Source organism: Dermacentor albipictus, chromosome 1 (genome assembly GCF_038994185.2).
Source record: "Dermacentor albipictus isolate Rhodes 1998 colony chromosome 1, USDA_Dalb.pri_finalv2, whole genome shotgun sequence".
Taxonomy (NCBI): domain Eukaryota; kingdom Metazoa; phylum Arthropoda; class Arachnida; order Ixodida; family Ixodidae; genus Dermacentor; species Dermacentor albipictus.
The window spans coordinates 34,016,918-34,041,586 of NC_091821.1; the positions used below are offsets into that span (position 1 = coordinate 34,016,918).

At 45.9% G+C, this 24,669-nt stretch overlaps 1 protein-coding gene across 1 annotated transcript; it reads left to right on the top strand.

The window, feature by feature from the left end:
- The first annotated feature begins 625 nt into the window (after positions 1-625).
- LOC135901105 (uncharacterized) lies at positions 626-7,584 on the top strand. The gene is made up of 3 exons (XM_065430784.1): positions 626-757; positions 5,564-6,384; positions 7,337-7,584. Exons 1-2 carry the CDS (start codon positions 746-748, stop codon positions 6,365-6,367), a joined length of 816 nt encoding a protein of 271 aa, XP_065286856.1. The 5' UTR covers positions 626-745; the 3' UTR covers positions 6,368-6,384; positions 7,337-7,584.
- Positions 7,585-24,669: the final 17,085 nt, after the last annotated feature.

Genomic DNA, 24,669 nt, shown 5'->3' on the forward strand with positions numbered 1-24,669 from the left:
GTTTTTTTTTTTTGCGCGCATGCGATAATAATGCTAATCGCGCAAGTATAACGCATTACGAGGGTCGTTGCGCAGGCGGGCTCCGCAGAGCAGCTCCGGCACTTGGGCTGGTCGGGGCTTTTCGCGCAATTGTCATTATTCGCATCCTGCCCCTTTCTAGGGAACACAGCCGAATTCTCGTTCCGCGCACCCGCTCGGCAGCGCCCGCGCCGCCGAATCGCAGCGCGCGAGTTGGAAACGAGCGGTCGGGACAATCCCCGACTGCTCCTCCTCTCTTCCGAGTGTTATTAACGGCGCCGAGGTGCGTCGAGGTGGAGGGGGGGCTCCCGAACCGACGACGCGATCGCGATCACGGTGCAATGGCGCTGGCCGTGCCAATACTATCGGAGCGAGGAGGACAGTGACTCGACTGAGGAGGAGAGAACGCAAGGAAAGGCGAGGCGGCGTCCGTCGGCACCACCGCCACCTCCGCCGGCAGCAGCCTTGAATGAAAAAGACAAGAAACGGGTGAAAGCCACCTTGTATGTGCGTGCGCGCGTGCAAGTGCGCGTACGAGTGCGTGCGAGTGCGATGAGGCGGCGTGAGCTGTATATAAGAGCCGGGGTAACCTCCGAGCGGACACCACAGGCACCTCCGAGCGGACACCACAGGCCAGCGGTTCGAAGAGAAAGGTTTTGCTCTACCCCAACGCGGCACCCTCGGTCAAGTCGACTTTCTTCGTGTGATCTCACAGACCGACGACGCGATGAAGGCAGCGGTAAGCGCAGCGGATTGCTGGCTATATCTGCGTTCGCATCCCGCTTCTTGAACTGCTGGGCACGTCTCGTACACTGCAGCTGACAGGACAAGTAAAGGAACGCACTGGTGCGAAAAATTTCATGTTCTTGCACCCGTTCCTTCACCTCTGCAGTTTACGAGGCCCATTTCAGCAGCCGAGTTGAGCTTTACCTTGCTGGATAAGAATGACTTAACGACAGCTCTGTCAGAGTAGGAGTAGGAGTCGGTCGTCTTACGTCAGCTTAAGGACCTGCTCAAAGCAAACTACTAGTTCGTTGTGGGCAGGTAAAGGAATTACTTAGAAAGTTGAATTTCACTTTGTATTTTGGGAGTGCCGTAAACTTTACACGAGTGCTGGCGCGTTTATTGCCTTACATCCAGGAATGCCAAAAACCTGAAATACTCTAAAGAGTAGCAGAAATGCTTGAACGGCCATTCACCGCGATATCAGCGTGTGATTCAATAACAGGCAGGCGATCTTCGTGCGGCTTAGTGGTACTTCGCGGCTAGACTTCAAGGTTGCACCATGTTAGAGGTAGAACTTGAACCATTACGTGGCTAGCGTTCGCAAACATGTTTCAGAGCCTAAAGAGGGCTTTCTTGAATCCTGGTGAAAAAAAAAAGAAAATAGGGCTCAGCGCCGTCAGCTAGGAGCCTCTACACTACAAGCATCACCCGATCAACCAGGGCTGGTCGACGTGAAATATAAATGCCGAAGGTCTGAAGAGTTAAAAGATGCGTTTCTTGACCTGCCGCGGTAGCTCGGTGGCTGTGGCGTCGCGCCGCTGAGCACGAGGCCGCAGGCAACGGCGGCCGCACTTCGATGGGGGCCAACCGCAAAGACGCTTATGTACTTGGATTTAGGGGAGCGTTAGCGAACCCCAGGTGGCCAAGATTATTTCGTAGTCTCATAATCAGATCGTGGTTTTCAGAGTTTAATCACTTAATTTAACATGTAACTTTCCAGTTCGTATGCCAGGGTATCATACGAAATTTACGATATTTTATTTCGCAATCCCTAACTTGGTTGTTTAATCTCCTTATATATCAGCAACGTTAAAGACAGTTTATGAAAAAATATCTATCGCCAGCATTTCGCTGTCTTTTGTGTATCCTTCGTTGGAAGGCCTCTGGTCAAAATAACATCTCCAGTTATTTTTGCGTCCATCACCTTTGTCCCGTATATCACCGGGGGATGGAGGTGTTAAGAAGGCTAAAAATGTTACTGAGGTCCAACGGCTCTACGAGATTAAATAAGGAGGTTCAACAATGCACTACCACACAGCAAAATGTTGTGTTGTTTGTTTAGGGATCATTCAATTCTAATTCACCTGTAGGAAACATTTAGCTCTACTGAGCTCTGAATATTTCAGTGAACGTTCATCATACTTGAGGGCAAAATATGACTCCAGGGGGTTTTGGACACTTTGTCATTAGGTTCATCTGTCAGCTATGCGCAATGTCTGTTAAAACTTCGTAAATCGCCATAACACATTTGTAAGAGGAGGCAGTCACTTATGTTCACGGTACTACAAGTGCAACAGGGTAAGAACTACAACAAGCGAGCAGGAACTGGTGCTTGTGGATTAGTATTTGATTTATCGTCATCACCACCTACCTATTTTATGTCCACTGCAGGACGAAGGCCTTTCCCGGCAATCTTCAATTCTCTCGCATCAACCGTGAAGGCTTAGTTATCTCAATTGTAAGACACTGTCACTAGCAGAGCGATAATATTACATGAATAATTTAAGTAAATCACGGAGAATGATAGCAGTAACAATCTCCATGAAAAACAGGCAACAGCTTGCATGATAACATGCAAAAACGAAGGTGTTATGACCAAATGCAAGATTTCCTACATTTTTTATGACGTCCATACTAGAACACCATCCGGAAGTAGCAAGTAAAACAATCAACACAGTTAGTACAACCACCACTTCATCTCGAACAATTCAGAATGACATTATAGCCAACATTCACGAAAAAGTAACTGCGTCTGCGTGTGACGCAAGTGTTGCCTGTTTAACGGTAATAATAACTGACGGAACTTCATGTGAAAAAGCTGCCGTTTGGATAGGAAAGAAGCTGCTGCGCAAGGCTGCGGTTATTACAGGGCTTCTTTAAGTTTCACATCAGCGAAATCTTATTCCCGCAGTGTTTTTCACCTTGTGTTCATAGCGTAACGCATCTACCACGACGTAGGGTCAATCCCTCCCTCCCCCACCCCCGACTTTTGCGCTCAGAATCAGGAACACAACGTCATAACAATTGTTCACAAGGATGTGCGGGCAGCAAGTTCTTGCAACAACATGTAGTCCTTTCTTATTGGAGACAGGACCAAAATACTTAGCTTGAACTTTCTACTCGTAAAGTACTCGTAAGATAGTCGTAAGTACTTTGAAAAAGAAAGTACTCTGGGAATAGACGCGCCTTTTTGTAAATGCGAGTTTTCTGTGATTGACTTAGGAGCTGGAACATGGAAATTCTTTTAACTGTTTTTGTTTTTCCTCAAGGCACGGTAATGTTATTTTCAAAGAGCTGGTGATGAGGTCATATTGCAATGCTACAATGCTACAGCTTCTAACGAATAACGCACTTCGTTCATCGCCAACGGCCTTGGATGAAACGCCAGCGGAAAGCCACGCATAAAGGAAGTGTTTTGTTAACGCCGTTCTGGCTGGTGCGCCAAGATGATTCATTTGATGATCCGAAACACCGTTAAACGCGCTTCCCATAACCCCACCCACGCGCTTTAGAGTATGGGACACCGAAGGTCATTCCACGACGTTAATGTTATGCAACATGGAATCGCACGCTGTATACATCTATTGGCGTCTGTTTGACGTTACGAAAGACCTTAACCCTTTTGTAGTTCTGAAGTAATAATGACCGGACAGTTTTCTTTTCTAAGTGATGATGGCGTCGTAATAATGAATGCCGGGAGCTACTACGGTGATCGCAAATCGATGGCCGTTTTATGTTCTCACTTGGAGCGTAGATTTTTGAAAATCGGCAAATAGTAGCTGATAATTTATATTTCCGGGGACTGCAAAGATTTAGAGAAATTCACTGCTAATTCTTTACGTTTAGCGAGTGCTGCATTCGGGTTCACGTAATCGCCTCCGAGGTCGCACCCATAGTTGCGGATCTCGGAAGCCGCGTTCACGTTGTTCAAGTTTAGAAAGCTGTCAAAACGTGCCGCATGACGTTGCAGTTTTCCACTTTTTTATTTTACCTTTTTCTTTCCGATTCTAAGCGAAAAGGCCGCTCATGGCACACAGTTATAGGCCTATTTGGAAGCAGAGGCCACGTTCCAAAGAAAAAAAATAACATTGAATTTCCCGAAGCAGGGCAAAAGGGAAGCTATATACAGCGGTGGAATAAGCAAAGTCTCAGGAGCCAACGTTTCAACAAGGGGTCTTGTAGTCGTAAATTTCTGCCGTAACGAAGACAAGAACCCTTCATAAGACGATGGCTCTTGAAACATCCCTTGTTGTGCCACCGATGATCCCTTCAGGCCTCCATCTGCTGTCTTGTTTGTCAAACGCAACGTATTTTACGTAGTTCCACCACCTTACTGACTGAACACAGTGACGTGACACATGCTTGAGGAGCTGCTCACAGGCAGAGCCGCCTCAGTCTATTATGGGCAAAATTCGCCCCAACCGAAGAAGGGAGTTGTAGGTCAGAGCACAGACGCAACCAAATTTTGGCCTTTCACCAATCGTTGTTCATTTATATTCCTTACTGTCGATCATTTAGATGACGTTTTGGGTGGTTAACAGTGGCCAGTGGCAGCATGAGGCGGGTCAAGTGGAATCCTGGAACTTGTATAAGTAAGCTGTTGGAGAAGAGAAATGCCAATGTGTAAGCTATAATTTGTACAGTCAGGTCAGGAACCATTATACATAATGAAGATGTAATTTATTCCAGGGTGGGCCTTACACTCAAACATTATTTTGTAGGCCATGCTTATACGCGAAGGAACATAATCCCTATGTAACTATTGCGATGCATGCGTCATATGTGTGGATGCCTAGTTGCATTCCTTTTTTACGAATCGACCGTGAGTTCTAAGCAAGAAGTACATTACATGTTGAACCCCTCTATCTTGTATTATGAATTGATTGGCATGACTTTTACACAACTCCTCAAATTAATACCTGATGTGTCACAACCAGTTATCTTATTGATCTCGTGTAGCTAGATTGCCTTCTCGACATGAGGAGTCATCATTAGTTGTATTTTAGTTTACTTTTATTTTATTCATAAATTTATTTCGCATTTGCGCGAGATGTGTCCATTTTTTCGCATTGCATGCTTTATATTCTCAATTTACACAGTTATTCTCCATGTTAAGTCACCCCGATAGCACTAAACCAAATGCCTCATAATGGGGACTGCAACGTACTTTGGAATAAAATCAAAATAATTTTTAAAATGAACGTATCACCTGTGTTTATGAAGTCACCAAGCACAAAATACGGACACTTGTCGAAGAACAGCACGCAACACATTTCTGAAAGTGTAAGGAAGGTCAATACTGCAAGAAGCTGTCGTGATGGCGTTTCGTCGAGTGCTGCTGTAGTCGAAATAATGCGTAGAGCACAATAATATTATATCACACTGCGTTAAAGGTTCCAGTTTGTCAATTTAATAGATATACCTTTTCGACTGGGAAACCCGCCCATCGCGGTTAATATAGTCGAGATTTCAAAGGGGCATTGCAAGCAAATGTAATTGGCCAGGAGTGTTACAACGCTGTCTCGTCCGTTGTTTCCAGCTGGTCTTCGCGGTCAGCTTGGCCGCCCTGGCCCTCGTGTCGTGCGCCGACGAGCCGGAGACCGCTTCCACCGAGGCACCGGCTGCGCCCAGCACTGAACAGCCGGTCGCCGAGCCGGCTGTCGACGACAAGGATAATAAGACCGAAGGCAAGGAGAAGGTTGAGGGTCGCGGTGGCATCTTCGGAGCTGGGTTTGGCGGCTACGGACCTGGCGTAGGCATTGGATACGGCGGCCTCGGCTACGGCGGCCTCGGCTACGGCGCTGGTCTTGGCTACGGCGGTTACGGCTATCCTGGTGTCGGCTATGGAGGCCTCGGCTACGGCGGTGGACTTGGCTACGGAGGTCTCGGCTACGCACCAGGATACGGCGTGGGCTACGGAAGTCTTGGCTATGGACGCCTCGGCTATGGAGGTCCCGGCTACGGCGGTCTGGGTTACGGTGGGCTCGGCTACGGTGGTCTCGGCTACGGCGGAGTCGGCTATGGGGGTCTGGGTTATGGTGGCCTCGGTTACGGTGGTGCTGGCTACAGTGGTTACGGAGGCCGATACTACGGCGCAGGCAGCGGTTACGGCCAGGGCGGCTTCAACTACGGCGGCGGCGAGGCCCAGAAGCGCGTGTACGGCCACACTTCTACCTACGGTCAGACGTCCACTTACGGACTGCAGGCCAACGCCGGCAGCGCGTATGGCGCGGGACACCAGGCTGGCGGAGCTGGCTACGAGAAGTCGGCCCAAGAAGGAGGAGCGGTCGGCGGACAGTACGGCGGCCAACAGGTCGCAGGCGTCGGAGGCCTCGTTGTCTGAAACTCACCACCCGCATAGTAAGTTGGGAATTTTGCTATTCGTCACTTACAGGCCCAATTTAAATGGTCATACGGATAGTTAGGGTGTCTGAAAAGGCACCATTTGTTCGTATTCTACTCAAGTGTATGCGGAATGTTGAAATTTGTAGAGATAGGGTCCCCTAATGTGGTCCTCTGTGTTGCGATTAGCTTATCGCCTTTACATTGTATGTGTTGTGCGTACATGTGGTTGTGTACGTTGGAAGACTATTGGGATAAAAATACCAATTAACCAATTATTGCTTGGCAGACTAGACTAAAACAATCTATGAGAACATGTGCAAGTGCGTAAGCACGCTAAAAGCTAAACCGTATCAATAAGAGCACCTTACAGCACATCCAGATATTCCTAATAGTGTTTAATTACCTGACTTGTACGCTTGTGATAAGCGCGATCGTAGATTTGAACTTCAACTGCGCCAGATAGTATTGCGTTTTAATCATGACTATCCAGCCAGAGCAATAGAACGCCTAGCGAATTGTTGCCTGGATTCAAAGGGATTCAAATAAGCATTTAGTGCAGATAAAGTAACGCCCTAGTCACCTAAGTGCCTAGAAGGCTTCCGCTGAATTTATTCTTTATTCGTAAGCAATATTGTCAGAACCTGCAGTTTCTTCTATCACTTAGTTATATAAAATGCACTTACAGATGTGATACCGAAAATGATGATGAATAACTGTGTATATCAATTTTTAAGAGAGAGGAAAAACAAAGAGCGAAAGGAAGGGAGGTTAACCGAGGACGTGCCTAGTTGTATACTCTACACTTAGCAAAGGGAAATAATCTTTAAGAAATACAAGAAGTGCTATCCAGAGTGTAGCTAAATACCTGAATGAGCATTGCCTGATAACGTATATTGAAACAATTCGTGCGTGTTTTGTGTGTGCATATGTCAGTAAATAAGCGATTCTCCCGTTTTATTTTCCCTAGGATAGTAGCTTGCCTCATCCTGCTCCTACCGGGTCTGCGACGGACAAAGAGGAGCTGGATTCTTCACCAACACTGCCTGTCAGCGGACTTCAATCATCTTTTTAAAACAAACTCGCTTCGAAATGAAATTTGGGCATATCACGAAAGATAACGCGTCACAAGAGGCCGGTCCATCATTGGTGGTCGCCTGAAGGACCTTGTCCAACGGTGAATACTCTTGTTTGAATAAATGTTCCTGTTTTCCATAAGTACTGCATTTATGAAGGAATCATCATAGGACGCAACGCAAAAAAAAAAATCGTAACGCCGAAAAAAAAAAGGACGACTGCCATGCACATTTGTTTCTTGTTTTTTCGCTTAAGATATAGACGTGACACCTGACTATTTCATTTCTCCGCGTGGCTAATGCAAGTGCATTGAAATGCACTTATGTCTAAAACACCTTTGTAATTCTAGATTCACTCCGAGGAATCTTATCTGCCTTTCTCGAAGCAAAAGTGTTAGATGCCCTAGCGGGACGCACGAGATGCAGAATGGACCAAATCCGTGATGCTTGACCAATCGACTAAACGCATTGCGCCCTGCTTTTGCCGATGAGCTTATCTGCAGCTTCTAATCAAACATATTGAAGTTTAGGTTCATTGCTTACCTCTCGGGCGCCATCAAATTATGAACTGTTTGATTCAAAGAAAAGAGCTCAACTGTGTCAGTCGTCCATTTTTTTTATTTACTGGCGCTGTAAGTTTTTCATGGGTGTACGCTAATACTGGTGAACACTTCTTCTCTTTTCTTCTCAATTTTCACCTCCTTGTCCCCCATTTTCCAGTGCAGGGTAACCAACGGGGATTAACCTGGATAACTTCCCTGCCTTTCCCTTATCACCTCTCTCTCCCTCTGTCTCTCTTTCTCTCTCTCAGGGAAATGTTTGTCTGGCGTCCGCGACGCACACAAGGGAACCATGGCTCATGAAGAAAACACTTCATTAAACCTTTCTTCAGACTGGAGCGTGAAACACGGCAAAGGCGTCTGAACCTGAACGTGATAAGGAACTTGCCCGCGAAGACAACCTTGCGCTAACATTTCCGTAAATTATATGTCGCCTTCTATCTTTTGACGATAACGGGTAAGGTCAAGCCAACGGCTAATAAGCTTGTAGAGTTGTATTATAGACACTTCCTAATCAACGGAGCTAAACACAGTTCTTGATCTTCAGCTGCTTGGACTTCCATAGGAAAGGAACGATCGAGGGCAGTGAGTTTCTTGCGTCTTCATACCTGCACAAAGAGAACTTCTATGCATAGTAAAACGGACCGCACACTAAAAGAGCACTAAGTGACACGATCGTAGTGTACAGGGTGTCCCGGGTAACTTGAGCCAAACACTAAAAATATGCAACGGCCGGGTAGCTGGACAGAACCAAAGTAATGTTGTTTGCCATCGCTTGGAGGTACTCAAATTATTATTTTTTCATTCCACCTAATCAGAGTATTTGTCTTAATTAATTAATCAACTTCTCAAATATTACAGTTAGATGAAAAGTGTCAATGAGAAAATTGCAGAGCAACATGAAAAATGCCCGATACAGGTTCATGTTGCTCAATACGTGCTACATAAAAGCGTTTATCCGAGCGTGAAAGAAGCCCACGAATACTCGCAAAGTGCCTCAAGCGACAAGTCGCGCGGCAATCTTGCGAGCATTTGCGGGCTTTTTTCACGCTCGCAAAACACTTTTATGCAGGACGTATTGAGCAACAGAAAGCTTTATCAGGAGGTTTTGATGTTGCTTTACAATTTTCTCTACAATTTTTTTTATCAGCCTGAAAGAAAGCCACCGAAAGACAAAAACATATCGCGGGGCACTAGCCCCACCGCACATATTACCAAGAGCGCATCTGGTGCAATAGCTGGCAGGTTAGCGCGTCCGGCTCTCATCTGCACATTGCCGCATTGGGCATGAATTGGATCTCAAGAGGCGGTGGTGCGGAGGCTTTTGTTTTGCTTCGACCAATGCACTGAGGGCGAGGATGAGGAGGGGGCCTGACAACTCTGATTTTAAAGATAGGAGATTAATAAATTCTGTTGGGAGAGAGAGTGAGTCAAGTTTTATTGATGTTAGCAATCACGAGGGCGGACGCAGCCTTCCTCCGCCTAGCATGCTCCGCCTAGCATGATGCCCTCTGCATCATGGTATTTGTGCTCAATGTGGCGCGCCCTTTCCTCTTGTCGCTCCTTGTGGTGCTCCGGGTGCATGTTCTTTGGAGAAATTATTCTACAGCATTGAGGAGACTTGTTATCAAGTCAGATTACCATAAAAGCGTTATTGCACTTTTTGCAATCCAGAGGCCTATGTGAACGCCTATAATTTAAACGTCCTTCCTGTTTCCTTTCTTTTTATTTCATCTTCTCTGTTTCAGCCCTCTTTGCAACTCCCATCTCTCCGGCACCAGTGCAGCTGGGCAAACCGGAAACTCACATATGGTTAAACTCCCTGCCGTTCATCTGTCTGTCTCTCTTTCATAACGAAACCGAGAAGAAATGGGGTTCACTAGGGGGCCCGATTTTTTATTAATGATATCATAAGAAGCCAACAACAACAAAAAAAGACACCAAGGACAACACAGGGGAAATTACTTGTACTTACTAATTCAACTCAAGAAATTATAAATTAACGGAATTGAAAGTGGAAGAAGAAACGCCTTGCCGTAGGCGGGAAATGATCCCACGTCTTCGCATTACGCGTGCAATGCTCTAACCAATTGAGCTACCGCGGCGCCGTTTCTCGATCCACTTTCCGGGGTATTTATGTGTTGCTACAAGAACTAACCCTGGGAATGTTAGCCAGCACCCCCACTCACAAACCTTGGCGGCGGATGTGGAACATCCTTTCTGCCGCAAGCGTCACGAGTACATAATCTTTTTGGGTGACGACATTGATGTCTTCCCATAGCACGTGTGGGTCAATAAACCCACACGTGCTACGTGAAGGCATCAATGTTGCCGGATTCCAGACCCTCATTATGTAATGAACGAGAAGAAAGGGGGTTAACCGACGGGCCCGATATTTTATTCATCATATCATAAGAAGCCAACAAACAAGGACACCAATGACAACACAGGGGAAATTACTTGTAGTTACTAATTGAAATAAAGAAATTATAAATTAATGGAATTTAAAGTGGATAAAAAACAACTCGCCGTAGGCGGGAAATGATCCCACGTCTTCGCATTACGTGTGCGATGCTCTAACCAGTTAAGCTACCGCAGCGCCATTTCCCCATCAACTTTCCGAGGCATTTATGTGTTGTTAGTAGAACTAACCCTGGGAGTTCGAAACCATAATTTTTTTCTAGCCAGGGTTCATGGCACCGGCGGACATCAATTTCGCAATACTCACTTTGGAGCTAAATGCAAAACTGGGTTTGATAATTACCGCATAATTAATAATTTAGTGCTTACGTAACTGTGCCACAGAAGCCATTCAGTGCTCAAGCCATGCTTAAGGGTCGCCTACTGTGCATTTTCTGTCATGTGTGCACATGAACCTAGCGTAAGATCGAATTCGACTATTGATGGCGAAATGTCACTCAACGAGAGACACAAACCGAACGATGTGTGGTGGGGAATGGAACAACGGCGCGCATCGTCGATTTGGGAGCTATGCGCGGCAGTAGTGTGAGCTCATGTGTTGGATGTGTTACGAATGACTTTGCTCAGGCGTGTGGTTTGTAAGGATAAACTGCAGCGTACGTGAATTTTTTCATAAGTGCAGCAGAATAGTTCTTGTACGTCTCAGAAACATAACTTGAGTTGAGGGCTGCGCGTGCAAAATGCATCGCCGAATTTTTCTTACAGAGAAAAGCAAGGGCGTTACATCATTTTTTCTTAGATCCTTAGAGTGGCTGAAGGTTGTAAGTGCTGGCGCACATCCCTTGATCCAGCACTTACTTCCTCGCGTTGGTCTATTTCATGCTGTAGAACAAGCGTGTTATATTTGTGAAGTTGTACAGCGCTTTTAGATCATTATTATGGGTGTGGGGATATTTTACACTTTTGAATAAAGAATCAAATATTGGTCTATTCGATTCGGTCTTCGGATTGAACAGTCACTATTTGTAGACACGAGCATCTTTTGAGTAATTTTCGAATATTTGAAATTTCAAACTGTGCCCGAGGAAGCATAAAACTGGAGCAAATGTGCGAGCAGATTTAATCCCTCTGGCCATAGTAGACATAAAACACGAGAAGTTACGTAGTAGGATATGCTACGAAGCTGAGGGAGCCCTACTTTTCCGACTAAATCATCATCATGCACAATCCCCAATGATGTCTCAGTATGAGAATCTAATTGGCTACTGATGCTCCATTTTTGCTTTTAACAAGCAAACGCTTCATAACGTGCGATGTAATGACAGAAACGGGCTAACGTTGTTACTACAGTAAGTTGTAAAGATCTGTTTATATGAATGGTCAAAACGGCTGCTAATTATTCAAAAGCTATCCGAAAGCATTCAGAATTCGGTTAGATTATATTCTGCTCCGGCACTATTCGCATTGTTTTCCGGCTGAAAAATTACTATCCCCCCATCCCTACTACGCTCCATCAACGGCGATGACAACAGCGCGATAGTTTCTTCTAGCGTAAAACAATGGTAGTGTAAAGGATACGGCAAAAGACACTTTAATACACTGGTTAAGTTCGCACTTACCAGTTATGGAACTCTAATCCTAGCACATGCAATAGGAAATTATTTTTAGTGCAGAAAAGGGGGGAAAACGGGAACAAGTTCAAGGACACAATACGGGCCAAATGTGTTGTCTTCTAGAACTTGTCCCTGTTTTCTTCATTTCCTCCTCTAAATGTATCTTGGTTTCATGGCAAACAGAGACACCCTATTAAGTTCCATGCAGTAGGTAGCTTGAGCACTCAAGCTACCTACTCTTCTATAGTGCACTCTTCAAGAGCACTCTTCCGTAGTGCACTACGAGAAATCATGCAGTTATAAAGAAATACGAAGTAAAGGCGATGGCTACAAATGTGATGCTACAATGCATCAGACGTAAATTTATAGGCACTTCGCGGCGCATGGCCAGGAAAATCAAGCTTGATTACAATGTACACGCAGAAAAACAGTACATTTTCTTTTCTCCGAGAGTGATATGCTGTCACAGCATATTGCCTCACGATACAAATTATTGGTAAACATGGGAAAAGGAGGCAGGAGGCGAACAGGATTAACTCCACATGTAGTTTTGCTGTCAACACTTTTTAAGCTGCATTTTAAGCTGCCTTTTTAAGCTCGCAGATGAAAAGCTGTACAATTTGAGCAGGTATTTATGCTACAGGTTATGACCTATACATGACAAGTTCATTTACGTACAGTTCTATTCTGCGCCCACTGGTTTACATTGGAAGCTGATCCCGAAAACGGCACCGCTGCAATCACTCATTTGGACTGTCTAGAAACGATACCTGAGCGTGGCCGGTAGAGAACATTATCGATCGTTACGTACACCTGCACTCCGTCAGAACGTGCAACAAGTGGGCATGTTAATCTGAGGTCGTACATATCAGGAGACACGGAGGGATAAAAACGTAGGACACAGGCACGGGAGAAAGAGCATTCTTCCTGTGGGCATGTATTATACTCATAGAGTAATATAGTAAACGTAAAGAGTGGACACTCCCGTAGGCCCCTGGGGCTGACTTATGATCTCAGTACTCCCAGCGGAATCGGCGAAACACTGCAACCTCCAAGATAACCGCCGCCTACCACCGAATCTCGGAGGCCACAATTTCGTTTTTCTTTATCTTTTCTTTATTTTAAGGGGGGGGGACCAGTAAAGCTGCAGGCACCATGGAGTGATTTTATGCAGGTGCTTGCACCGCTGTTTATATGTTGCGACGACGAGCCCACAAAGCTGCTGTTTCACTTTCTTGAAGGAAAAAAAAAAACAGTCACAAAAGACAAAAGACAAGAAGAAAGCTTCACACCACAACGACAGTCGTTGGGGTGTGAACCTCTCTTCTTGTCTTTTGACTTTTGTGACTGGTTCTTTCCTTGAACTACGTACCAACCGCCCGTATTTCAACCCTACTGTTTCACTTTCTGTTAGTTTTATGTAAATTAATATTCGTTATGTTTCATGCTGTAACTTAGCGCCACTATCATACCAATTAACTGTTAATGAGGAATTAGAACTTTACCGTTTGTGATATTGTACTAATAATTCATACCAAAAGGAGTATTATAGATAAATGTGCCAAGTTCCTTCAATATCAATCAGATTGCTGGACAGCCAAAAACACGAAAATAGCAGACAAGAATTTATTGCAGCAAGATTGTGAGAAATGTGGCAGGCACATGAAAACGTGAAGAAACTGCAAAATGCAAGTAATGGAGAATACTCGGAAATGAATGGCGTGATGGGAATAAACTTTACACAAGCATAACACACAGAAGACGTGCTGCAAGTATTCAGATATTAGAAAAACTACGCAAGCAAGCCAGATTTACTCAAAACAGGATCGTTTTAGAAGGAATAAATATGACGCCGTTTCTTGTACTTCTACAAAGGAGGGCGAATTAAGGCAGCAAAATTATGTGAATAGTTGCGTGCCAAAATAAAATGGCTGCACAAACAATTGGGCACGCACCAACACCACCCCACTAATGTGCAATCCAGTGAGTCTCTCATTAAACAGCTGCAAGATATTGCCATCTCAGTCAACTAAGCACTTCGATTGTACTGGGGGGTCTTCACCTGCTGTTTTCGAAGCCTTGCAATTGTCTTCTGATGCTTGGAAATTTGCCCTTGATTATCCGTAATTTCCTTTGACTGTAGACTATTTTTGAGAAAGGAATAGTGGAGATTCCTGCAATACGTAGAACGACAGAGGCAGACGGTAAGCAATACTGGAAACTTCAAAGCTCTCGAATGTTGATGCTTCGTGCCTTCGTGTAACCGATATTTTAAGGCGAAAGCCTATGACGGCCCATGAGACGAAAATGTGACCATCCGGCGTTATGGCGCCCACATTCAATGGCACGAAAACTGGGCGTTAAGCCCTTGACCTTTTGTAGGAGTCGAGCCAATGACCTTTGGTGTTAATTACGGCAATGTGAATTAAGGCACAGCTAATTAAAAGAGTTAAGGCACTCGTACCCACGACCGTTGGTGTTAGTCGAACCCTCAACCTTTGGTTGGAGTCGAACACACTTGGAAATATGGGGGAACCGACGATATCTCTAAGTTGTATTCCAATTGACATCGTGAAAGTCGAGAGTCGAACCGACGACCTTCGGTGTTAATTATGGTGAAGTTAATTAGGACACAGTTTGTATCGCATCAGTTCAACGAGCGCAAGCTATCTTTGCGTGCTGGAATGACACGTGCCTTGCCCTGCCCTCTATTTTCACTACCTCCTTTCCCTCGCTCTGGTATAAAATGCCCAGCGCAATAAACATAGGGGTTCACTGTTGTCTTGACACGCATGCTGTTGGTTTCTTCGACCGGGACCCGGTCGATCCATGGCGTCAGTAGTGGGATGCTGAAGCCCTGTATGCCTGCAACAGAAGACCAAGGACATGGACTACGTAAAGCCACCGGAACCTCTGGGCCTGGCGACCAACGGAGGAAGGACGTGGAAGCTGTTCAGGCAAAACTTTGATTTCTTTCTGGCAGCCACGGAATGCTCTGAAAAACCGAGATCAGAGGCAGCGAAGACAGCACTTTTTTTCAGCGTGGCTGGTGAGGAGGCTTTCGAAGTTTACAATAACGTCACGTTCAGCGAAGGCGAGGACAAGCAAGACTATGCGACTGTCATAGGTAAACTTGAGGAATACTACGTCGAGCAACAAAACATAATTCACGAGCGCTACGTCTTCCGCTCTCGACTCCAGAACGACGCTGAACCTTTTGAACAGTTCCTTCGCGCACTGAAGAGACAAGCACAGTTCTGCAACTTCGGAGCGATGATGGACGAGATGGTGCGGGACCAAATTCTATTTGGTACTAACTCCCAGAAGCTCCGAGAGAAGATGCTAATGAACTAGTTGCTTAACCTGGATAAAGCTGTTGCTCTATGCAAGGTGGCGGAAGCGTCAGCACGTGAGAACGCGCTGTGGCAGAAGACAGACGGGGAACTTCACGTGCTTGCGGCATCGTCGAGCCGAAGCGCTGCGCAAGGACCACGGCAAGTCTTTAAATGTTTCCGCTGCAGCCGAACACATGCAGCATGACGCTGTCCAGCCTACGGGAAAACATGCTACTTGTGCAAGGCGCGTAACCATTTCGCATCATGCTGCGAAACAAGAGAAACCGTCCGTGAGGTACAGCACGATTTTAAGACTCAGGACCAAAACGACGATTTCAATGTGTTGGACGTCGCCATCGGTAATATTAGCAGTGACCGGGACTGGATCATAACGGCAAATATTGATGGCAAGGACATAAACTTCAAGGTTCAAACACAGGGTCTCAAGCAAACCTTATACCTCTGTCGCTTTTTCGAAAATTGAAAGCCGGTTCGCTGAAGACAAGTCACGCAGTTCTACGGTCGTATAGCAGCAGCATCATCAAACAGCTCGGCAGATTTTCGACGCACGTTACGATTGGTGACCGTAAGATATACACTGACTTTCTCGTTGTTAAGAAAAACCACAGCGCCCTCCTTGGTCTAAAAGCCTCAGAGGACTTGGGGCTTATCAAGCGGAATGTTGATGCTGTAACAACGAGCAGCAGCTCAGCGGTCGTCGAGGGATTTCCGCAGCTCTTTAAGGGAACAGGCCGTGTACAGCGCGAGTACAGAATCACCCTTCGCGAGGATGCTGTGCCCGTCATCCAGCCCGCCAGACGAGTGCCTTTGGCGCTCCGACAGCGAATGGAAGCGGAAGGCATCATTCAAAAAGTCAGCAGCCCGACAGATTGGGTAAGCCCACTGATCATCGTGCTTAAAAAAGACAAGTTGCGGGTATGCATGGACCCAAGAAAAATTAATGAATCCCTTAAGACGGAGCATTATCAGATGCCCCGCCGAGAAGGCATAGAAGCGGAGCTTGCAGGCGCGAAGATGTTTTCTCGCCTTGACGCTAACGCCGGGTTTCATCAGATCACTCTGGATGAGCAGTCTTCCAAAATATGCACGTTTGCAACTCCCTTTGGCCGTTGTCGGTTTCTTCGACTGCCTTTTGGCATTTCATCGGCAAGCAAAGTATTTCAGAAGGCGCTCAATGAGATATTCGATGGCCTCCCAGGTGTGCGTGTATATGTGGATGATGTGCTCATTTGGGACGCTACCAGAGAAGAACACGATCACAGGCTGAGAAACGCGTTACGAGCAGCAGCAAAAGCGGGTCTGACATTTAATGCGTCAAAATGCCTGTTCGGTGTTGAGGAAGTCTTATTTATTGGTGACATTATCAGCAACAGGGGCATACGTCCTGACTCTGCTTTGGTCGAAGCTCTGCTGAAGATGCCGGCACCACAGAACAAGCTAGCGGTACAAAGGCTCTTGGGCGTTGTCAACTACTTTGGCAAATACGTGCCGTCGTTCTCTCAGCGCACTTCCATTTTGCGTTCATTGCTAAAAAAGGATGTTGTGTTTGACTGGACGCCTAACCATGAGAACGAGTGGGAGGTTATATGCAAAGAGCTCAGTAAATCGCCACTTCTAGCAATTTTAGAGCCCGGCAGAGAAACAAAGATAACATCAGACGCTTCTCAGTACGGTGTCTGCTCGGCACTGATGCAACGTCACGGAAGTAGCTGGAGGCCTGTGGCTTACGCTTCAAGAGCTCTGAGCGAATCGGAGCAACGCTATTCGCAAATCGAAAAGGAATCTGGCGTTGGCTTACGGATGTGAAAAGTTTTCACTTTGTATACGGTCACCCGTTCATTCTTGATAGCGACCATCGCCCATTAATTGACATACAAAAAAAAGCCATTGCTGATATGCCGCCAAGAGTACAACGTTTCTTTCTGTGGTTGTTGAAATATAATTACACCTTGTCTTTTGTTCCCGGAAAGCAGATGGTGGTGGCAGACATGCTTTCCCGGGCACCTGCTCCTCAAGATGACACAGCCTCGCCCACAATTGACGTCGAAGTTCACGGAGTCACCGTAGTATCGGCACTCGTAAGTGAAAGAACCGCTTCAAGGCTTGCAAGTGAGACCGAGCGTGACACATATCTCAACCAGGTACTAAAAAAGCTTGGGCAGGGGTGTGCTGTGGAAGGTCCGCTAAGGCCTGTTGCTTCTGAGCTTCCTGTAGTAAAAGGAATCCTTTTGAAAGGAACGAAGGTGGTAGTGCCAAGCAGCATGCGTTTGGAAATATTAAAGCGCATTCATGCAGGGCATCTCGGCATTGGAAAATGCAAAGCCCGAGCAAGACAGTTAGTATACTGGCCAAACCTCAATGCTGACGTTGAAATGCTAATCCACAAATGTCCAGTGTGCCAGACTTATGCGTATAAGCAGCAGTCAGAACCACTCATCTTGCGCCCAACACCCACACAAGCCTGGTTCCGTGTTGGCGTTGATTTGTCTCAGTACGGCGGCCAACATTACCTATGCGCCTATGACTCAATGTCGAACTTCCCTGACGTGGAACTATTTCCTAATACCACAGCCAGTTCTGTGATACAAAAATTGGGGGCCATATTTTCTCGTTATGGTATACCGACTGAAGTATGCACAGATAATGGCCCACAGTTCGCCAGCCATGAATTTGCGCTCTTTGCTCAGCAGTACGATTTCAAACATGTCACATCCAGCCCAGAGTACCCTCAGTCAAACGGTCTTGCCGAGAAAGGTGTACAGATAATAAAGCGCATTATAAAAATGACAAAGGATGCGAATGAAAACTTTTGGCATGGCGTCCTGAACTATAGAGCAAGTCCACTGGAGGATGGCCGCTCACCAGGGGAGCTGCTGCAAGGAAGACGTCTGCGCACGCCCATACCGGACTTCAGACCCGTTGCTGCCACGTGAGTCAGAAAGCACAAGCAGGGCAAGCACAACAGGCGCGTACTTCGTGGTCTCAAGAGCCACGACGTCGTTCGCATAAAGGGGACGGCATGGGCACGAAAAGCCAAAGTGCTTGGATCAGTCGGACCTCGTTCCTTCTAATTGGAAACGCAGGACCGTAACACCTTACGCCGTAATCGGCAGCACCTCTTGGCAACGACCGAACCTTTTGAGGACACTACAGACGAAGAGTATTGCCATGAAGGACAGGTTTTGGCCTGTCTAGAATCTCGCACATCTAACTCAAGTGCGCCAGTGGCAAGTTGTACGCAGCCACCTTCTCAACAAGTTAGTTGTCCACAGCCACCTTCGCAACAAGTTAGTTGTCCGCAGCCACCTTCGCAACAAGTTAGTTGTCCGCAGCCACCTTCTCAACAAGTTAGTTGTCCGCAGCCACCTTCGCAACAAGTTGTTCGCAGCCACCTTCGCAACAAGTTCTGCCACAACGCAGGTCGCTGCGTCACGGCCGTCCTCCTGAACGTCCGGCATACGATCAAAACTTCCAGCAAACAAACCAACGGCGTTGAAGGGGAAGATGTATCGTATCAGTTCAACGAGTGCAAGCTATCCTTGCGTGCTGGAACGACACGTGCCTTTCCTTGACCTCTATTTCCACTGCCCCCTTTCCCTCGCTCTGGTATAAAATGCCCAGCGCAATAAACATAGAGGTTCACTGTTGTCTTGACACGCATGCTGTTGGTTTCTTCGACCGGGACCCGGTCGATACACATTTATTAAGGTAGAGTTAATTAAGATACTCGAACCGACGACCTTTGGCGGAAGAAAACAGTCGGAAGTAACAACGCATTGGAATGAGAATTCAATAAATTTAACTTAATTTATGTCCCATGAGTAGGCAGGCTTTCGCCTTCGTCATCTTTAGCGTGTGCTGAAGTGACCGCCAACTTTTATGTTCTAACACAACGACTGTCTCTAGTATTATTGTATGTCATCAAAATGGATGGCTGTAGGTAGCACTGTTATAATAATAATAATATTAATAATAATAATAATAATGTCTTTATTTGTGTCCCGTAACAGTACACGGCACGGGAGACCTGCAGTAAAAGCTGTCATGAATGACAGCTTGACAGAGCCGTAGGTCCCCCATACAAGGGGTAGTTACAAACGACAAAAAAGACATAATACATTGTCACAATTGAAATTACACATTCCGAGCGTACAATGTAACGTACACAAAAAATAAGGCAAGATAGAAATACAAATTGCAAGTTCACTCATACAATAAAACATCACAGTCAACTACGGGGTAGGCACAAAAGAAATAACATAAATGCAGTTTCACTTATCCGCAAGAAATAATAACAAGAAATAACTAAGAATGTGTGCAGTGAATCTGTCGTAGTTCACGTTAGGTAGTTTAAGTAGGTCAGTCCCGGATTTTTTGCAGTTGTTTAATAGAGTTGGAAGGGTGAAGGATAATTTTTCCATTGTGTAATTGGTTCTAGGAGTTGGTACAATCCACTCCTCTTTATGACGGGTAGTGTAAAACACAGTGCCCTTTTTCAGTAATGACAACTCATGCAGATATTTAAGATGATTTTTTAGTTCGCGCTGGAATGCAAGTGCTAGCTTATAATTGTAAAGATTGAATACTGGTATTATGCATGCTTTGGAGAAAAGACCTTGCGAGTGACTGTTATATGGTAGATTAAAAAGTACTCTGATAAACTTTTTTTGAAGTATAAAGATCCTTTGCAAATTTGTATACGTGGTTGTGCCCCAGACCAAGAAACAGTAATTAAGATGAGAGTAAAATAGGGAATTATAAAGCAGGATTTTTACTTGATACGGGAGATATGATCTGTAATGGGAAATAATGCCTACTGCTCGAGCTAACTTAGTTAGAACAGCATCAATGTGACTATCCCATAGCATATTCTGAGAAAATGTAACACCTAGAATTTTAATATTATTTGTGATTTCTATTGGTGCGCCACCATAACTTAAGCTTACATGAGAATTTAGCTGCCTCAATTTAGGTCTAAATATTACAGCTTTCGTCTTATTAACGTTTATGTTCAGATGGTTTACTACTGACCACGTTTTAAGCTTAGTAAGGAGAGAATTCGCATCATTGTGTAAGATATGACAGTCTGGAGCTGATAGAAATACACTAGCGTTGTCGCTAAGAAACAAGAAACTTTCTATGGTAAGGTTGGTAGGTATGTAGCGTTTAATGCCGCAAGACTTTCTATGGTAAGGACTCTATACACAATTAAAATATGAAAACACGTACCTTCAGCGTATTTCAAAGCAGCTAACAACACTCGAGCGCACATAGCATGGTATAGAGGTTGAGACAGCGCGAATTATTGGCATACCGCAAATGTTGCACGCGTACGGCTTTATAAATAGCCATATTTCTTTTTCAAAACTGGCGCACCATACTTTTTCAGAAGCCGCTGCGGTCAACCTTGTTGAAGAAATCAACGTAAAGCCCTCTGCACCGAACAACACATGTTCGTTGGCCGCAGTTATCAGCGAATCATTTCATTTTCCTTTTTCGAACTATGTCATTGTTTCGAACGTGCCTCACAGCTCGGACGCCGCTGCGTCGCTGTTATCACTGACGTTACCACTCATTGATGGGCATGATTAAAAACAAAAACAAAACAAGAATGCAGAATGAAATTAAACGGTACAAATGGGCAGCAGCCGTTTATGGCTTCAAGGCCGCCATGCCCCCCTGCCTTACTCGTTCATGCGGCTAACAGTGACACAACGAAAACGAATAAGTCTAACAATGTGCAAAAGGAACTTCCTGTGGCGTTACCATGAAATGGCGGCGAAGCAGTTCTGTCAGACGCTGGGAGAAGAACCCAACAACGATCCTCGTGCACACATAGAGAAAGAAATTTCAACAAGAGCGGACACTCCCATAGAGCCCAGCGGCCGAATTGACTGTAGCACACCAAAGCGGATGTTGTTGACTTTTCCCGGTTTCGGTTTTGAGCGCGCGCGTTTTGAACACCAGTTGGTACACGCCGCGCCGGCCAAAGCTAGTCTAGTAACGTTGGCGCCGGCTCCGCTGCTCGGCGCGGCATTCATTTTTTTCGCTTCTGCTAAACCTCGCGTGGCCTTGGCGTGGAATCGTTTCATTATTAAGTAGAAATGATTGCGATTGACCTTTACAAGACTGCGCCGAATCTGTCAGGTGCAATTTCATAAAGAAAACGAAAGACGCCTTCTGAAATGATGAAATGTTTATATTGCTCTATATAAATGCTCGTTCCGGGCTTCTTCTGCATTCATCCAAAGTTTTGGCAGGTAAGCAGCAGTCGTTGCCGTACGATGCTCCACCGGATTCCATCAGCTGAAAGAAAGTAAATTACAAGCATGTATCATTTCGGAATATTGACCTAACAGGAGCATTGCGTGTAGAGGCGAAACGTGCGTAAGTGGTGAATGAGTGGCATTACAGATAAATTCACTTTTGCATACATTTCGCAGCAAAGACTCCTCCCAAACAATGCCATAAAATCTGAACATCCGATTTTCAAGCAACCCTCCTTTCCCGGGAATTATTTCCTGCACTTTAAGGGTGCGATCTTGTACGCGTTCCAAAATAGAACGGAGGCGGTCCGTTCCACCGAGCCGCACATGGTTGGTCAGTTTGAAAGGTGAAGAACGCCATGACGTCAATTGTGAAGTGATATCTGCTGTCAATCATTCCGTGTTGTCTGCTATCGGACAAACGCAACGGAACGGACCGCCAATTTCGCGGCGGAAAGAACGGACCGCCTCCGTTCGAGTTTGGAACGCGTACAAGATCGCACCCCAAGTGCCCAAATACACGGGTGACTGCGCGTTTCCAAAACAACTTGGCCTCAGTCGACACAACACAGGCTCAGCCAGACCATGTTACACGCTCGCAGAATGCCTTCTAATCGCACTCAGGTCAGACTCGTGGGTGCAAAGCCGGTTTTCAGTCGCTCAGTATACATACACGTCATGTTCTTGGGCTCCTCCGTGTTATCTTTTACGCGTCCTGCCGGCGCATGCAACACTCCCGTGTTATCACTCTCGGCAATCGCTCGTCGCGTTTTCGAGAAGCGTGAGTACCGAAATAAGGTATATGTTGTTGCAGGGCTATAAAACGCGTCACAAACTTGTCCCACTAAAATTCAGTACACGCAAAACCAACTCACTATGGCCGCCTTGCTTTTTTGCTAACAGCTTCACAACCCCAGGCGCGGCGAGCACGCCTCAAGATATCCCAAAAAGTTACCAAATAAATTACAATACTTTTTCGGGTCAGAGAATGCGTCACGAACTTCTACCAGTAAGATTGAGTACACGCGAAACTAACTGCAGCACACAGCCGAGCTGCTTTTCGCTAACTGCGTCAATAAGCCGGGCGCAGCAACCGCGCTTCTAAACTACCCCAAATATAATGACGTTAGTTACAATAATGTTGGGGGCCACAGAATGCGCGATAACTTGTCTGTCTTAGGCGCTACGACGTAGTACACGCATGTGCACGGGCAAATGCGTCACACGGCCGAGCCGGTTTTCGCTTACTGCGTCAATAAGTCGGGCGCGGCAAGCGTGCCCCCAAAACTACCGAAATAAGTTACAGTAATGTTGGGGCTCATAGAAAGCGTCGCAAATATCTCCCAGGACGAGGCATTAATTAAAATTGACTGCGCCAGGACGGCGGAGCTGTTTTTCGCTAACTGCGCCACTCGAACTAAGCCTAAATGTGCTTAAAATGCGCCGCACACTGTCAAACACAATTCCTCACCTTGCCGTAGTCCAGTGGTGCCGTGTCGAAATGCAGACGATACGCAACAGAAGCATAGAGAAGGCCGGGAGCCCCAAAAAATGGGCTATATCCAAAACAGACGGGTCGCCGAGCACGCGAGCTTCGCACGTACGACCAGTCTCGCTCACTCCTGCGGCTTGTCTGGCGCATGACGTATGCACGCGCGTCTGGTGGGCCGCGAGCTTGTTGCTAGGCAGCGCAATGAAAAGTTGCAAAGTATAAGTTCATTTACACGCAAAACTCTTTCACTTTTAGTGGGAAGAAATAAAAAAAATAAAACGTTGTCTGCAAGTTTATTTCACATTCTTTTTTCTGATGCTCGCGTCAACTAACGGATGGTGTTGAAACTAGGCGTGACGTGTTTCCTGTTGCCAGTTTTTGAAGAGTGTCCCCTCTTGTTGAATTTATTTCTCTATGGTGCACGTTTCGCAGAGTAACGACGTCACAAGACCGGTGACGGGGCCTGACTGGGCTTCGCACGTGCTGGGTCATGCCGCCTGTCAAGCTGCAGCTATGGCCGCAGCCGTAGCCATTGCCGCAACCACCTCATTGGGAAACACGTAAGGCCACCTGCTGGATTGGGCGAATCTTCATGGCTCGGCCGCGAAACGCTCGAGCGTCCACTGTTGTCGTTCACTATGTTACTCTATCATAAACTTTCGTCGTTCTCTTAAATTATCAGTTGCGCCATTGAATGGGTTGCAACAATAACAGCTGTTGGGCACGTTGATTCATCATGAATGGCCATACAAGCTGTGAGAAAAGACGGGGATGAAGAAGGAGATAAAATAACAATACTGCATACGGTGCATCAGTTTCTTGCCCCGCGATTCTTACTGTTCTTTTTTTAATTCTTTTATTGGAATAACGCGGTGAAGATGTCTTCGTGCTAGTTATAGCCATTAATGATAAAACGCGATGTCGACAAAAATGCGTGGCGCTCCATGTCAGCTTGAGCGCTCGTTAAAGAACAGTAGGTAGTAAAAATTTATACTGATTCATATCCCCCTCCCCTTATAGCGTGCCTCATAATCAGACGATGCTTTTGGCTGGTAAAATCCTGGAATTTTTATTTTTTATGTTTTACTGAACTGAAGCCTGGCATGGCAGTTAGACTTAGTGAGAATGGCAATATGGGGTGTCTACATGAGATGGGAAGGTGACAAACCGAACTTGACTATCTTTTCTTCTGAAGTAATAGTCAGGCATGGGGAAAACTTTCGAGTTAACTTTTTCGAAACTCTACTTCTTTCCTGAATTTCGGAGTATTGTTTATGTTTTTCTCGCAGCCAGCGGAAGTTTTACTCGTGCTGTTTGAACTGCATCTGCGATGAGAGTTGGATTCTTCGCTGATAGTGCTTCTGCGCGGACTTGAGTCATAATCAGAACAGTCTCCCTTCGGAATAAAATTTGTGCATAGAAATTACAATGTGTCACTAGATACTGATAAAGCATAAATGGATACATGAAGAGCATTGTCTGAGAGAATGTCGCAGTATGAACAACTATGCACTTTAAA